General features: G+C 47.8%; 1 protein-coding gene across 1 annotated transcript; it reads left to right on the top strand.

Moving 5' to 3' along the window:
- Positions 1-400: 400 nt before the first annotated feature.
- Positions 401-14475, top strand: slc33a1 (solute carrier family 33 member 1). Its single transcript, XM_055895046.1, has 9 exons — positions 401-487; positions 1331-1778; positions 2536-2695; positions 2843-3038; positions 8446-8648; positions 10449-10633; positions 10915-11032; positions 11375-11590; positions 11728-14475. The coding sequence occupies exons 2-9, from the start codon at positions 1372-1374 to the stop codon at positions 11893-11895; spliced, it is 1653 nt and encodes a 550-aa protein (XP_055751021.1). The 5' UTR covers positions 401-487; positions 1331-1371; the 3' UTR covers positions 11896-14475.
- The last annotated feature ends 389 nt before the right edge of the window (positions 14476-14864 follow it).

Here is a 14864-nt window from a genome sequence, read left to right as displayed (position 1 = left end):
AAAGCTATGTTACCCCCCCCCCCAATTTTTAAAAAATAAATAAAGATCTGTGTGTCAATGTGATCCGTGTGTGTGTGCGCACATCATTTGAGAGATTTGTTGTACATGGCACCTCAAGAAGTGAAAAGAATGCGGTCACTTGCACAGTGCCTTATAAAGCCATAGCCGTCTAATTATTAATCACAATCTATTACTCGTATTAGCTATGTAATGTGTAACAAATAGTTAACTTAGAGATGAGCTATTACATTAAACATAGATATTTTTTTATTAATTAATGTTTTATTATTATTAAAGTTTGCAACTGTACTGAGTGGCAAGAGTGCATATGGAACCACAATAACGACATAATAATGTGGATACAGATCCTAGTGGAACAGAAATGAACTGAAGTTTGACACGTCAGCCGAAGCACTCGGACACATTTCGACGTTACACAAATACACATCCTCGCGCTTGCCGATGTTAGCGGGTGAAGGCTAAATAGGTAGCTATTTCTGTTACCTTATTAAATGTAATTCATACATAGTGCAAGGCAATCTTTGCTGTCTAACTACAATCCATTGCTTGAATGGTGATAGACAATCATTACTAGATATTGGTATGTGGCGTCGCATGTCACAATGTAACGTTATGACAGCTAGCTAACATGCTTATCTTATCTCATTCATCATAATTTGAGCTCCAATTACCATTTTAACCAATATTTATAAAATTCACATTGCCTTTTTTCCTTTCTTGTGACTTTGCTATTCCGATCCACATGGTAACGTTACTGTTAGCTAACGAACATTCATTTGTTTGCTTTGCTTTCATGCCAGTGAGGCTTTTTCGTTTATTCTAGCAATCCGAATAATCTTCTGTTATGTTTATTAGATAAGATTTCCTTAGTTTCGTTGATTTATAATTTTTTTGTCTATGTGTCATGGCGCTGCGTTGTTTTGATTCCCACCCACGTCATGAGTTTGCTGGTGCCTGAGTCAACGGGTAACTGTTTGAGGGGGTGTTTGACAGCACAGCTGAACATGCGTTGTCACGATGATTATTCAACATTTTATACGTTCTCTCTCCCCTTGGTCCGGATTAAGACTTCTAGCTAGCAACCTTGTTTATGCAGAAGCTGAGCTCTTTTGATGATGGACACTAGCTGGTGTTGTTAGGACCTCCATCAGGACAAAAAGAGAATATCTCAGAAATGTGTCAATAATGAACATTCTTAAAGGAAGGTGTCGCTGCCTAGAGTAACCCATCTGAAAACACATGTGTGAGGGGTAGAACACAGCAGAGATGTTCCTACTAGACATTGACTAACTGCTTCCTTCCTCTCCAGGTTTCAGAGGGTACAGCTGGTTGGATGCCCGCGGCGCCACAATGGAGCTCTCTGACTCAGTCACACATAAGAACGGGCGGCAGAGGAGGCCCGCTGTCCCACAGGGGGACATGAGGGACGGGGACAGGGTTCTCAACACTACCCCTGACATGGACATGGAGGTGGAGGGGGAGGCGCTGCACCAAGGATACGACGCGGAGGACAACGGACATCCCAGGGTGCGGCCTGGGATCAGAGGGGAGCTGGGGAACGTATCTCTGCTGCTCTTCCTGTATGTCCTCCAGGGCATCCCTCTGGGCCTGGCCGGGAGCATCCCTCTCATCCTGCAGGGTAAAAACGTCAGCTACAAGGACCAGGCCTTCTTCAGCTTTGTCTTCTGGCCCTTCAGTCTCAAGCTGCTGTGGGCCCCGCTGGTGGACGCGCTCTACCTGACCCGGTTTGGACGCAGGTAAGACAAGGATTTATAAGACTGATATACACTGACAAGTCCCAGAGAGTCATCCTGTTCTTTTAATTGATTGGTTGAAATGTTGAAACTTATTTTTTCATATAGGGAGGAGAGAGAGACAACGTGAGCCAGTCACACAGTGTGACCATCAGGCTCTTTCTTTAGTCATTTGTGTGTCTGTCTACACACCCTATGAGTTTGAATACAATCAGCGACATATGCGCTGAGCTTGTCTGATGCTTTAAGCACACTGATTAAATAATGAAGACACACCAATGACTAAAGAAAGAGCCTGATGGTCACACTGTGTGACTGGCTCACGTTGTCTCTCTCCTCCCTACGGCAGAGAAAAGGCACCACAGGAAGTGTTTATTGCGCCGTCCGTGCTGAAGCCACGACATCAGTTCAACCGTTTAGTTTCTTACTTGTTTCTGACTGAAAAGTTCTGTTCCCGAAACATTCCCTATTCCCTCAAGCCTCGTTCTCTTTACGTGAAACATGTAGCATCGCATGCATGTGATCAATAGGACCTGACCTATAGCCCATAATAATCACATCAATAAATTGGTTAGAACAAACACAGTAACAGGTGTTCATAGCTTCCACCTGGTCAGTCTGTCATGGAAAGAGCAGGTGTTCTTAATGTTTTGTACGGTCAGTGTATGTTTTACTTTATGTATTGTATTGCGTGTCTAAAATGTTGACTGTTGCAATCAAATGAGTTCAAAGCTCATGATCTCCTCTCTCTTCCCCTCAGGAAGTCGTGGCTGGTGCCCACCCAGTACCTGCTGGGCTTCTTTATGCTGTACCTGTCGGTTACCGTGGATACGCTGCTGAAAAGTGACGAGGGGCGGGGCCCCGACGTGGTGACCCTGACGGCTGTGTTCTTCATGCTGGCCTTTCTGGCAGCCACCCAGGTACACACACACACTCACACACACACACACACACACACACACACACACACACACACACACACACACACACACACACACACACACACACTCACACTCACACTCCCAAGTTATTGTGATACATGACTCTGTTATATTCCCTGATCCCAGGACATAGCAGTGGATGGCTGGGCTCTGACCATGCTGTCTAGGGAGAATGTGGGCTACGCCTCCACCTGTAACTCTGTGGGACAGACTGCTGGCTACTTCCTAGGCAACGTGCTCTTCCTGGCCCTGGAGTCAGCTGACTTCTGCAACAAATACCTGAGAGCAGAGCCTAAAGAGACTGGCATCGTTACACTGTCAGGTAGGTAGGGAGGGAGAGACTGGCATCGTTACACTGTCAGGGAGGTAGGGAGGGAGAGACTGGCATCGTTACACTGTCAGGGAGGGAGGGAGAGACTGGCATCGTTACACTGTCAGGTAGGTAGGGAGGGAGAGACTGGCATCGTTACACTGTCAGGGAGGTAGGGAGGGAGAGACTGGCATCATTACACTGTCAGGGAGGGAGGGAGAGACTGGCATCGTTACACTGTCAGGTAGGTAGGGAGGGAGAGACTGGCATCGTTACACTGTCAGGTAGGTAGGGAGGGAGAGACTGGCATCGTTACACTGTCAGGGAGGTAGGGAGGGAGAGACTGGCATCGTTACACTGTCAGGTAGGTAGGGAGAGACTGGCATCGTTACACTGTCAGGTAGGTAGGGAGGGAGAGACTGGCATCGTTACACTGTCAGGGAGGAAGGGAGGGAGAGACTGGCATCGTTACAGTGTCAGGGAGGGAGGGAGAGACTGGCATCGTTACACTGTCAGGGAGGGAGGGAGAGACTGGCATCGTTACACTGTCAGGGAGGGAGGGAGAGACTGGCATCGTTACACTGTCAGGGAGGTAGGGAGGGAGAGACTGGCATCGTTACACTGTCAGGGAGGTAGGGAGGGAGAGACTGGCATCGTTACACTGTCAGGGAGGTAGGGAGAGACTGGCATCGTTACACTGTCAGGGAGGGAGGGAGGGAGAGACTGGCATCGTTACACTGTCAGGGAGGTAGGGAGGGAGAGACTGGCATCGTTACACTGTCAGGGAGGTAGGGAGGGAGAGACTGGCATCGTTACACTGTCAGGGAGGTAGGGAGAGACTGGCATCGTTACACTGTCAGGGAGGGAGGGAGGGAGAGACTGGCATCGTTACACTGTCAGGTAGGTAGGGAGGGAGAGACTGGCATCGTTACACTGTCAGGGAGGGAGGGAGAGACTGGCATCGTTACACTGTCAGGGAGGGAGAGAGAGACTGGCATCGTTACACTGTCAGGGAGGGAGGGAGAGACTGGCATCGTTACACTGTCAGGGAGGGAGGGAGAGACTGGCATCGTTACAGTGTCAGGGAGGGAGGGAGAGACTGGCATCGTTACACTGTCAGGGAGGGAGGGAGGGAGAGACTGGCATCGTTACACTGTCAGGTAGGTAGGGAGAGACTGGCATCGTTTCACTGTCAGGGAGGTAGGGAGGGAGAGACTGGCATCGTTACACTGTCAGGGAGGTAGGGAGGGAGAGACTGGCATCGTTTCACTGTCAGGGAGGTAGGGAGGGAGAGACTGGCATCGTTACACTGTCAGGGAGGTAGGGAGAGACTGGCATCGTTACACTGTCAGGGAGGTAGGGAGAGACTGGCATCGTTACACTGTCAGGGAGGTAGGGAGAGACTGGCATCGTTACACTGTCAGGGAGGTAGGGAGAGACTGGCATCGTTACACTGTCAGGGAGGTAGGGAGAGACTGGCATCGTTACACTGTCAGGGAGGTAGGGAGAGACTGGCATCGTTTCACTGTCAGGGAGGTAGGGAGGGAGAGACTGGCATCGTTACACTGTCAGGGAGGTAGGGAGAGACTGGCATCGTTACACTGTCAGGGAGGGAGGGAGAGACTGGCATCGTTACACTGTCAGGGAGGGAGGGAGAGACTGGCATCGTTACACTGTCAGGGAGGTAGGGAGGGAGAGACTGGCATCGTTACACTGTCAGGGAGGTAGGGAGGGAGAGACTGGCATCGTTACACTGTCAGGGAGGGAGGGAGAGACTGGCATCGTTACACTGTCAGGGAGGTAGGGAGGGAGAGACTGGCATCGTTACACTGTCAGGGAGGGAGGGAGAAACTGGCATCGTTACACTGTCAGGGAGGTAGGGAGGGAGAGACTGGCATCGTTATACTGTCAGGGAGGTAGGGAGGGAGAGACTGGCATCGTTACACTGTCAGGGAGGTAGGGAGAGACTGGCATCGTTACACTGTCAGGGAGGGAGGGAGGGAGAGACTGGCATCGTTACACTGTCAGGTAGGTAGGGAGAGACTGGCATCGTTTCACTGTCAGGGAGGTAGGGAGGGAGAGACTGGCATCGTTACACTGTCAGGGAGGTAGGGAGGGAGAGATTGGCATCGTTACACTGTCAGGGAGGTAGGGAGGGAGAGACTGGCATCGTTACACTGTCAGGGAGGTAGGGAGGGAGAGACTGGCATCGTTACACTGTCAGGGAGGTAGGGAGGGAGAGACTGGCATCGTTACACTGTCAGGGAGGTAGGGAGGGAGAGACTGGCATCGTTACACTGTCAGGGAGGTAGGGAGGGAGAGACTGGCATCGTTACACTGTCAGGTAGGTAGAGAGAGACTGGTATTGTTACACTGTCAGGGAGGTAGGGAGGGAGAGACTGGCATCATTACACTGTCAGGGAGAGACTGGCATTGTTACACTGTCAGGGAGGGAGAGAGACTGGCATCGTTACACTGTCAGGGAGGGAGGGAGAGACTGGCATCGTTACAGTGTCAGGGAGGGAGAGAGAGACTGGCATCGTTACAGTGTCAGGGAGGGAGGGAGAGAGTGGCATCGTTACACTGTCAGGGAGGGAGAGAGAGACTGGCATCGTTACACTGTCAGGGAGGGAGGGAGAGACTGGTATTGTTACACTGTCAGGGAGGGAGAGAGAGACTGGTATTGTTACACTGTCAGGGAGGTAGAGAGAGACTGGTATTGTTACACTGTCAGGTAGGTAGGTAGAGAGAGACTGGTATTGTTACACTGTCAGGTAGGTAGAGAGAGACTGGTATTGTTACACTGTCAGGTAGGTAGAGAGAGACTGGTATTGTTACACTGTCAGGTAGGTAGAGAGAGACTGGTATTGTTACACTGTCAGGGAGGTAGGGAGGGAGAGACTGGCATCATTACACTGTCAGGGAGAGACTGGCATTGTTACACTGTCAGGGAGGGAGAGAGACTGGCATCGTTACACTGTCAGGGAGGGAGGGAGAGACTGGCATCGTTACAGTGTCAGGGAGGGAGAGAGAGACTGGCATCGTTACAGTGTCAGGGAGGGAGGGAGAGAGTGGCATCGTTACACTGTCAGGGAGGGAGAGAGAGACTGGCATCGTTACACTGTCAGGGAGGGAGGGAGAGACTGGCATCGTTAAGGTGTCAGGGAGGGAGAGAGAGACTGGCATCGTTACACTGTCAGGGAGGGAGAGAGAGACTGGCATCGTTACACTGTCAGGGAGGGAGGGAGAGACTGTCAGGGAGGGAGGGAGAGACTGGCATCGTTACAGTGTCAGGGAGGGAGAGAGAGACTGGCATCGTTACACTGTCAGGGAGAGACTGGCATCGTTACACTGTCAGGGAGGGAGGGAGGGAGAGACCCGCATCGTTACGCTGTCAGGGAGGGAGGGAGAGACCCGCATCGTTAGTGTCAGGGAGGGAGAGAGAGACTGGCATCGTTACACTGTCAGGGAGGGAGAGACTGGCATCGTTACACTGTCAGGGAGGGAGAGACCCGCATCGTTACAGTGTCAGGGAGGGAGGGAGAGACTGGCATCGTTACGCTGTCAGGGAGGGAGGGAGAGACTGGCATCGTTACACTGTCAGGGAGGGAGGGAGGGAGAGACTGGCATCGTTACGCTGTCAGGGAGGGAGAGACTGGCATTGTTACACTGTCAGGGAGGGAGAGACTGGCATCGTTACACTGTCAGGGAGGGAGAGACTGGCATCGTTACACTGTCAGGGAGGGAGAGACTGGCATCGTTACACTGTCAGGGAGGGAGGGACTGGCATCGTTACAGTGTCAGGGAGGGAGGGAGAGACTGGCATCGTTACAGTGTCAGGGAGGGAGGGAGAGACTGGCATCGTTACACTGTCAGGGAGGGAGGGAGAGACTGGCATCGTTACACTGTCAGGGAGGGAGGGAGAGACTGGCATTGTTACACTGTCAGGGAGGGAGGGAGAGACTGGCATCGTTACACTGTCAGGGAGGGAGAGACTGGCATCGTTACACTGTCAGGGAGGGAGAGACTGGCATCGTTACACTGTCAGGGAGGGAGGGAGAGACTGGCATCGTTACACTGTCAGGGAGGGAGGGAGAGACTGGCATCGTTACGCTGTCAGGGAGGGAGGGAGAGACTGGCATCGTTACGCTGTCAGGGAGGGAGAGAGAGACTGGCATCGTTACGCTGTCAGGGAGGGAGAGAGAGACTGGCATCGTTACGCTGTCAAGGAGGGAGAGAGAGACTGGCATCGTTACACTGTCAGGGAGGGAGGGAGAGACTGGCATTGTTACACTGTCAGGGAGGTAAAAAAGATGAGGAAGCAGAGAAGATAATATATGAAGCTGGAAGGTAATATATGAAGCAGGAAGAAGGTAGTCTATGAAGCAGGAAGAAGGTAGTCTATGAAGCAGGAAGAAGGTAGTCTATGAAGCAGGAAGAAGGTAGTCTATGAAGCAGGATGAAGGTAGTCTATGAAGCAGGATGAAGGTAGTCTATGAAGCAGGATGAAGGTAGTCTATGAAGCAGGATGAAGGTAGTCTATGAAGCAGGAATGAAGGTAGTCTATGAAGCAGGATGAAGGTAGTCTATGAAGCAGGATGAAGGTAGTCTATGAAGCAGGATGAAGGTAGTCTATGAAGCAGGATGAAGGTAGTCTATGAAGCAGGATGAAGGTAGTCTATGAAGCAGGATGAAGGTAGTCTATGAAGCAGGATGAAGGTAGTCTATGAAGCAGGATGAAGGTAGTCTATGAAGCAGGATGAAGGTAGTCTATGAAGCAGGATGAAGGTTGTCTATGAAGCAGGAAGAAGAGTGGTAATACAGATGTCTAGTATTAAGGTATTAAGGTATTAAGCACAATTATAGACATGCAAAGCTCGGTGAACCCTTCCCTGCTGAAGAGGGAAAGTCCGTTGGCCAGGTTTTGCATTCCTTCATCTTGCCCTGAATAACAATGTGTACTGAAGACAATGGTATCACAATTGTAGGAAAATGAGTGATTTGAGCTTTTTACATAAAATGCTTTAGTCAAAGTTGGCTTTGTCCTGTCAGTCTGAATCTCGCTAGGGCGTACCAGGCTTCCATTATCTTCCATTTTAAACCATTGATACACTGGCAATTTTTTTTTAGGCCAAACAACTGGTGGGCAATTTTGGAGGAATCCTCCAATCAGAGTGCAGATATTGGTCATGTGATTAACTTAGTGGTTTTTGAGCTGAAGTGAGAGAAAATAAAGTGTTATTTTGGAGTGAACTATTGTCTCATGATTTTCAGTCCAGCCGAGGCAGTCAACAGGCCTTTCTATCGAAGATGGGAGAATAAACGTTGATAATCGTTGCACTGTTTCGTATCCCATTGCTCTGCTGTTGTAATCACTCTGTAACATTGTCGTTGTCTGTGATTGGCTCCCGTGGCGCAGAATTCCTGTTTTTCTGGGGCGTGGTGTTCCTGGTGTCGACCACGCTGGTGGCCCTTCTGAAGAAGGAGAACGCCAGGGGACAGCACGGGAGGAAGAAGGTCCGGGAGGAGACGCAGAGCGTCATGGAAACATACAAACTGCTGGTTTCCATCATCAAGATGCCTGCGGTGTTCACCTTCTGTAGTCTGCTGCTCACTGCTAAGGTACCGACAGCTTACTGCACCTGACTTAACTTTACATGATGTCTGCGGTGTTCACCTTCTGTAGCCTGCTGCTCACTGCTAAGGTACCGACAGCTTACTGCACCTGACTTACCTTTACATGATGTCTGCAGTGTTCACCTTCTGTAGCCTGCTGCTCACTGCTAAGGTACCGACAGCTTACTGCACCTGACTTACCTTTACATGATGTCTGCGGTGTTCACCTTCTGTAGCCTGCTGCTCACTGCTAAGGTACCGACAGCTTACTGCACCTGACTTACCTTTACATGATGTCTGCGGTGTTCACCTTCTGTAGTCTGCTGCTCACTGCTAAGGTACCGACAGCTTACTGCACCTGACTTACATGTCACCCAGTCAGGTTAAAGGGATACTTCAGGATTTTGCCAAGGAATTCCTTTATCTACTCCCTCAGAGTCTGATGAACTCGTGAATACCATTTTTATGTAGCATGCTAGCAGATACCATAGACTTCCAGTCATTGCGCTAACGCTAGTTAGCCTTGTCTTGCGAAACTACCTTCTAACTTCCTTCATACGGGACACAGAGACGTAAAAATGCTGTCCAGGAGTTCATCAGACTCTGGGGAAGTAGATAAAGGGCTTTGTTGCCAAAATCCCAAAGTATCCCTTTAAGCAAGCCAGACTGTCCCTCCCTGTTCACCCTCTGCTGCTCACTGCTAAGGTATATCTACAACTTCCCTGCATGCTAGTGATGTATGTAACCAGTCAGGTTAAACAGGTCCACTGACTGGTCACCTTGTGTATCTGGTACTGTATGTAACTCAGTCAGGTTAAACAGGTCCACTGACTGGTCACCCTGTGTATCTAGTACTGTATGTAACTCAGTCAGGTTAAACAGGTCCACTGACTGGTCACCTTGTGCATGCTAGTGCTGTGTTTAACCCACTTGCTGTAAAGGTACCTGTACCTGACTTAGCTGTCTCTCTCTCTCTCTCTCTCTCTCTCTCTCTCTCTCTCTCTCTCTCTCTCTGTCTGTCTGTCTGTCTGTCTGTCTGTCTGTCTGTCTGTCTGTCTGTCTGTCTGTCTGTCTGTCTGTCTGTCTGTCTGTCTGTCTGTCTGTCTGTCTGTCTGTCTGTCTGTCTGTCTGTCTGTCTGTCTGTCTGTCTGTCTGTCTGTCTGTCTGTCTGTCTGTCTGTCTCTCTGTCTCTCTGTCTCTCTGTCTCTCTGTCTCTCTGTCTCTCTGTCTCTCTGTCTCTCTGTCTCTCTGTCTCTCTGTCTCTCTGTCTCTCTGTCTCTCTGTCTCTCTGTCTCTGTCTCTGTCTCTGTCTCTGTCTCTGTCTCTCTCTCTGTCTCTCTCTCTGTCTCTCTCTCTGTCTCTCTCTCTGTCTCTCTCTCTGTCTCTCTCTCTGTCTGTCTCTCTGTCTGTCTCTCTCTCTGTCTCTCTCTCTGTCTCTCTCTCTGTCTCTCTCTCTGTCTCTCTCTCTGTCTCTCTCTCTGTCTCTCTCTCTGTCTCTCTCTCTGTCTCTCTCTCTGTCTCTCTCTCTGTCTCTCTCTCTGTCTCTCTCTCTGTCTCTCTCTCTGTCTCTCTCTCTGTCTCTCTCTCTGTCTCTCTCTCTGTCTCTCTCTGTCTCTCTCTCTCTCTGTCTCTCTCTCTCTCTGTCTCTCTCTCTCTCTCTGTCTCTCTCTCTCTCTGTCTCTCTCTGTCTCTCTCTCTCTCTGTCTCTCTCTGTCTCTCTCTCTCTCTGTCTCTCTCTCTCTCTGTCTCTCTCTCTCTCTGTCTCTCTCTGTCTCTTTCTCTTTCTCTTTCTCTTTCTCTCTCCAGATAGGTTTCTCTGCAGCAGACGCAGTGACCGGTCTGAAGCTGGTAGAGGCAGGTGTTCCTAAAGAGCAGCTGGCGTTACTGGCCGTTCCCATGGTTCCCCTGCAGATACTACTACCACTCATCATCAGTAAATACACCGCGGGACCACGACCACTAGACGTCTTCTACAAGGCCTTTCCCTTCAGGCACGCACAGATACACACATACACACACATACACACACACATATATACACATACACACACACATATATATACACACACACACATACACATATATACACACAAACACACACACACACATACATACTCACAAGTTATTGTGATACATGATATACACACATACGCACGTATACACACACACGTATACACACACACATATACACACACACATACACACACGTATACACACACACATATACACACACACACACACTTTTCTCATACATTTGTGTTTTCCTGTGTAGGTTGTTGATAGGTCTGGGGTATGCTGTGTTGGTGTGGTGGACTCCCAGTTTAAAGCAGGAAGGGGGATTCCCTCTCTACTACTACACTATAGTACTGTTCAGCTACGCACTGCATCAGGTAACACTGTCCACACTATCTATCCCATCTCTGTTCTCTACTACACTATAGTACTGCATCAGGTAACACTGTCCACACTATCTATCCCATCTCTGTTCTCTCCCCCTCCCTTTGTCTGCTCTCTCTCCCCCCTTTCTCTGCTCTCTCTCTCTCCCCCACTTTCTCTACTCTCTCTCCCTCCCTCCCCCCTCCCTTTCTCTGCTCTCTCTCCCCCTCCCTTTGTCTGCTCTCTCTCCCCCTCCTTTTCTCTCCTGCTCTTCGATGTGAAAAAAGGCCAATATATAAGTGCTTGATGCAGCTTGGGACACCACCCACTCCTGCCTTTCCCCTCCTTACCCACAGGTGGCGCTGTACAGCATGTATGTGGCCTGTATGGCTTTCCATGCTAAAGTGAGTGACCCAGTGATCGGTGGGACCTACATGACCCTGCTGAACACAGTCACCAACCTGGGGGGCAATTGGCCCTCCACCCTGGCACTGTGGATGGTCGACCCACTCACCTCGAAGGAGTGCCAGGGAGCCGCCGGACAGAGCTGTGGCTCCTCAGAGGAGGCAGGGGTATGTGGGAGAGAGAATTACCTGACTATTATCTCATTATAATGTCGTAAGTTCATTGAATAGCTATGATGTGAATTTTTGTGGAAACACTTGTGTTAAACGTGTCTCTTTCTGTCTCCCTCTCCTCCCCGCTACAGCTGTGTGTAAAGGAGGGCGGTGTGTGTGTGACGTCGTTGGACGGTTACTATGTGGAGTCGGTGGTGTGTGTGTTGATAGGTCTAACGTGGTGGGTGTGGCTAGGGAAGAGGATGAGAAGGCTACAGGACCAGAGCCCTGCAGCGTGGAGGTGCAGGATCGGCCAATGACAACGTTCACCCAGCTCCTTGACCCGCACAACCACTTTCCTGACCCCAGCAAGGCCAATCGCCAGACAGCTACAGTCTGATATAAACGCTTCCTCTCTTATCTTTTCTTCTCGCTCACTTTCAGTTGGTCTGTGTTGGTCTTTCTCTGTCCCTCCCTGTCCCTCCATGTCCCTCTCTGTCCCCCTCTGTCCCTCTCTCACCCTTCTCTGATGACTTATCAGTCTCCGTTCTTCCCACCCTTCTCTTTCTCTGCTCGGTGTGTGTATATTGTCCTTCAGCACTTCTTAGTTTGAAATAACTGTGGCTGTGGTCTGGCTACCACAAGACTATGGACCACAACAGTCAATTTCTCCTTTCAACATCACATCTTCACCAGGACTTCTGTCGCTTCAACTACTTCATGTCCCATTGGAAACAAAAAAAGAAGGAACTATTCTTACTAGGGAATATTTACAGTAGACATTTACTCCTTTCTTCTCGTTCCACATTCTCAGTATCTTCTCGTTCCACATTCTCAGTATCTTCAACTATTTCATTAGACTTGTCACTTGTATTATTTGTGCCTTTGCTAGGTTCTTCAGACTGTCATTATAATGTCTGATATTTGAAAAGACTTTCATCAATGGACATAAAAAGCAAACCACATTGAATGTTGAGATGTAGATGTACCAAGGCCTGCTTGATAAACAGGTCAAATGTGTCTGTAACATGGAGTCAGAAATCCCATCTGGATTCTTGATGGTAATCCATAGCCCCTTTGACAGAAATGTTTCAATTATAACATTACTGTTTTAATATATGTCTGTATTTTGGGGATTACAACAGTATTTTCTCTAAACCAGCACTGAGAGGTCAGAGATTGTGTGACAGGGAGAAGGCAGTAACCAGTCAGGTCCGGATCTGGGATCATGTATAATGGTTCTGTTTGGATTGTGTGATAGAAATGATCATTTTCTCTGTGTATTTGTTGAAATGAACGAGTTATTTTTAAAATTAGTTTTTTGGGGTCTCTGCTTGTATTCCACATCAGGCTGCACAACAAAAACATTTACATTGATCCATATGTGGAAACCTGATCATTCAGATTCTCTGTTTCTCCCTTCATTTCTGTCCCTAACCACAGGTCCAAATTCAGTTGTGGCTCAGTTTCTAAATGTGAAAGTCAGGGTTGGGGTATAATGAGATCATCCTAAATCAGGTGTTTCTCCTTTGTGGGGGACAACAACAAAAAAAACGCACACTGAGTTTCCTCAACGATGTAAAGCCTTCAACCTGTACGTGAGTTTCCACACCAATGTAAAGCCTTCAACCTGTAAGTGAGTTTCCACACCGATGTAAAGCCTTCATACTGTGAGACTTTTGTTATCCTTGAACATATCGGTTTTTTTTTAACTTTCTGTTTATTTTACAACTTGTGATGCTGCTGTATGTACATGGTCTTATGTCTATACGTGCCAGTTCTTTTACAGTTCTTTTAATGTGACCTGTACAACTCTACTGGCATTCACTTACATAGGGATATGTATGTATACAGTCAGGTCCATAAATATAAAACGTGCTGTAATTCCTACACTGTTCACCTGATTTGGATGTAAATACCCTCAAATTACAGCTAAAAGTCTGCATTTTCAGCTCATATTCATTATTTAATTTAAACCCCAATATGCTGTGGTAGACAGCTAAAATAATAATACCTTGGTTAATGTTCAAAATATTTATGGACCTTGACTGCAGCTATGATTTGTTTGATTTACCAAATATTTAAATTAAATTAATGTAAACTTTTTTTTTTTAATGTCTGTTTGGCTTAATTATTTTCCAATATTACTGCAGGAGAGGGTTTTTAAAAGACTGTTCAGCTACTGACTTTAAAAATGAAGGAGAGCCGCACGCTAGGAGCTCAGATGCAAAAATATTTAATTTACCAACGTTTCGACAGGCAAGCTGTCTTCATCAGGGTACCCTGCCTGTCGAAACGTTGGTAAATTAAATATTTTTGCATCTGAGCTCCTAGAGTGTGCGGCTCTCCTTTAATTTTTAATTTTTCTACTCCGCTAGCGAGCACCTCGCCTAAATAGGTGTGCGTTTCTTTTTCTTCTAGACAGCTACTGACTTTCCCATGGAATACAAATCATTTGTGATGGGCTGCTGCAAACAAATATTTGATACCCAACATACAAGAAAAGCTGGTTTTAAAGAACCTGCTTTGGTGTCGGAGTTGTCCTTACCCTCTCTGAGGCCAGTGTTCACGTGACCTCTTTTAAGTTGAAAAGAGCAGACATTACAAGGTGACTGTACCAGAGTTTGGGGTCAAATCCATTGAAATTCCAGTCAGTTTGGGAAGTACACTAAAATTGCAATCCATTCTCTTCAATAGTTCAATGAGGGAACATTTGGAATTGAAATTTGCTTTACTTTCTACATCGACTGGATTTTCCACAGAATGGACCCCAACTCTGGACTGTACCCTATGGGACTTGTACATATGCTATGCTGTAAAATGTTCTGAGGAACTTTTGTACCAATATTCCCAAGATGTATAATATGGAAAAATGTTAATACATGTCTTATATATATATATATATATACACACAGTGGTTTCAAATGGTTTTGTGTCGGATTACTCCAATATCATGCTGTCCTTTGACTTCATAGGAATGTTTGTACATATCTCACACATAATTGATGCTATTGCATAATATTTTCCATACACGACATATAAAGTTCAATTTAGCAGCAATAGGACTAGATCAGGGGTGTCAAACTCATTCCACGGAGGGCCTAGTGTCTGCAGGTTTTTGGTTTTTCCTTTCAATAAAGCCCTAGACAACCAGGTGTGGGGAGTTCCTAACTAATTAGTGATGTTAATTCATCAATCAAGTATAAGGGAGGAGCGAAAACCCGCAGACACTCGGCCCCCCGTGGAATGAGTTTGACACCTGTGGACTAGATAATGAAACATTATTGAA

This window comes from Salvelinus fontinalis, chromosome 33 (assembly GCF_029448725.1).
Source record: "Salvelinus fontinalis isolate EN_2023a chromosome 33, ASM2944872v1, whole genome shotgun sequence".
Taxonomy (NCBI): domain Eukaryota; kingdom Metazoa; phylum Chordata; class Actinopteri; order Salmoniformes; family Salmonidae; genus Salvelinus; species Salvelinus fontinalis.
This window is presented reverse-complemented; position numbering and strand designations above follow the sequence as displayed.

Bases quoted from the DNA above. Each gene is read 5' to 3' on its own strand.
- slc33a1 (XM_055895046.1), top strand. From the start codon at position 1,372: ATGGAGCTCTCTGACTCAGTCACACATAAGAACGGGCGGCAGAGGAGG. The intron at 2,696-2,842 runs GTACACACACAC...CCCTGATCCCAG, and splicing joins CCTTTCTGGCAGCCACCCAG to GACATAGCAGTGGATGGCTG. The intron at 10,634-10,914 runs GCACGCACAGAT...TTTCCTGTGTAG, and splicing joins TACAAGGCCTTTCCCTTCAG to GTTGTTGATAGGTCTGGGGT.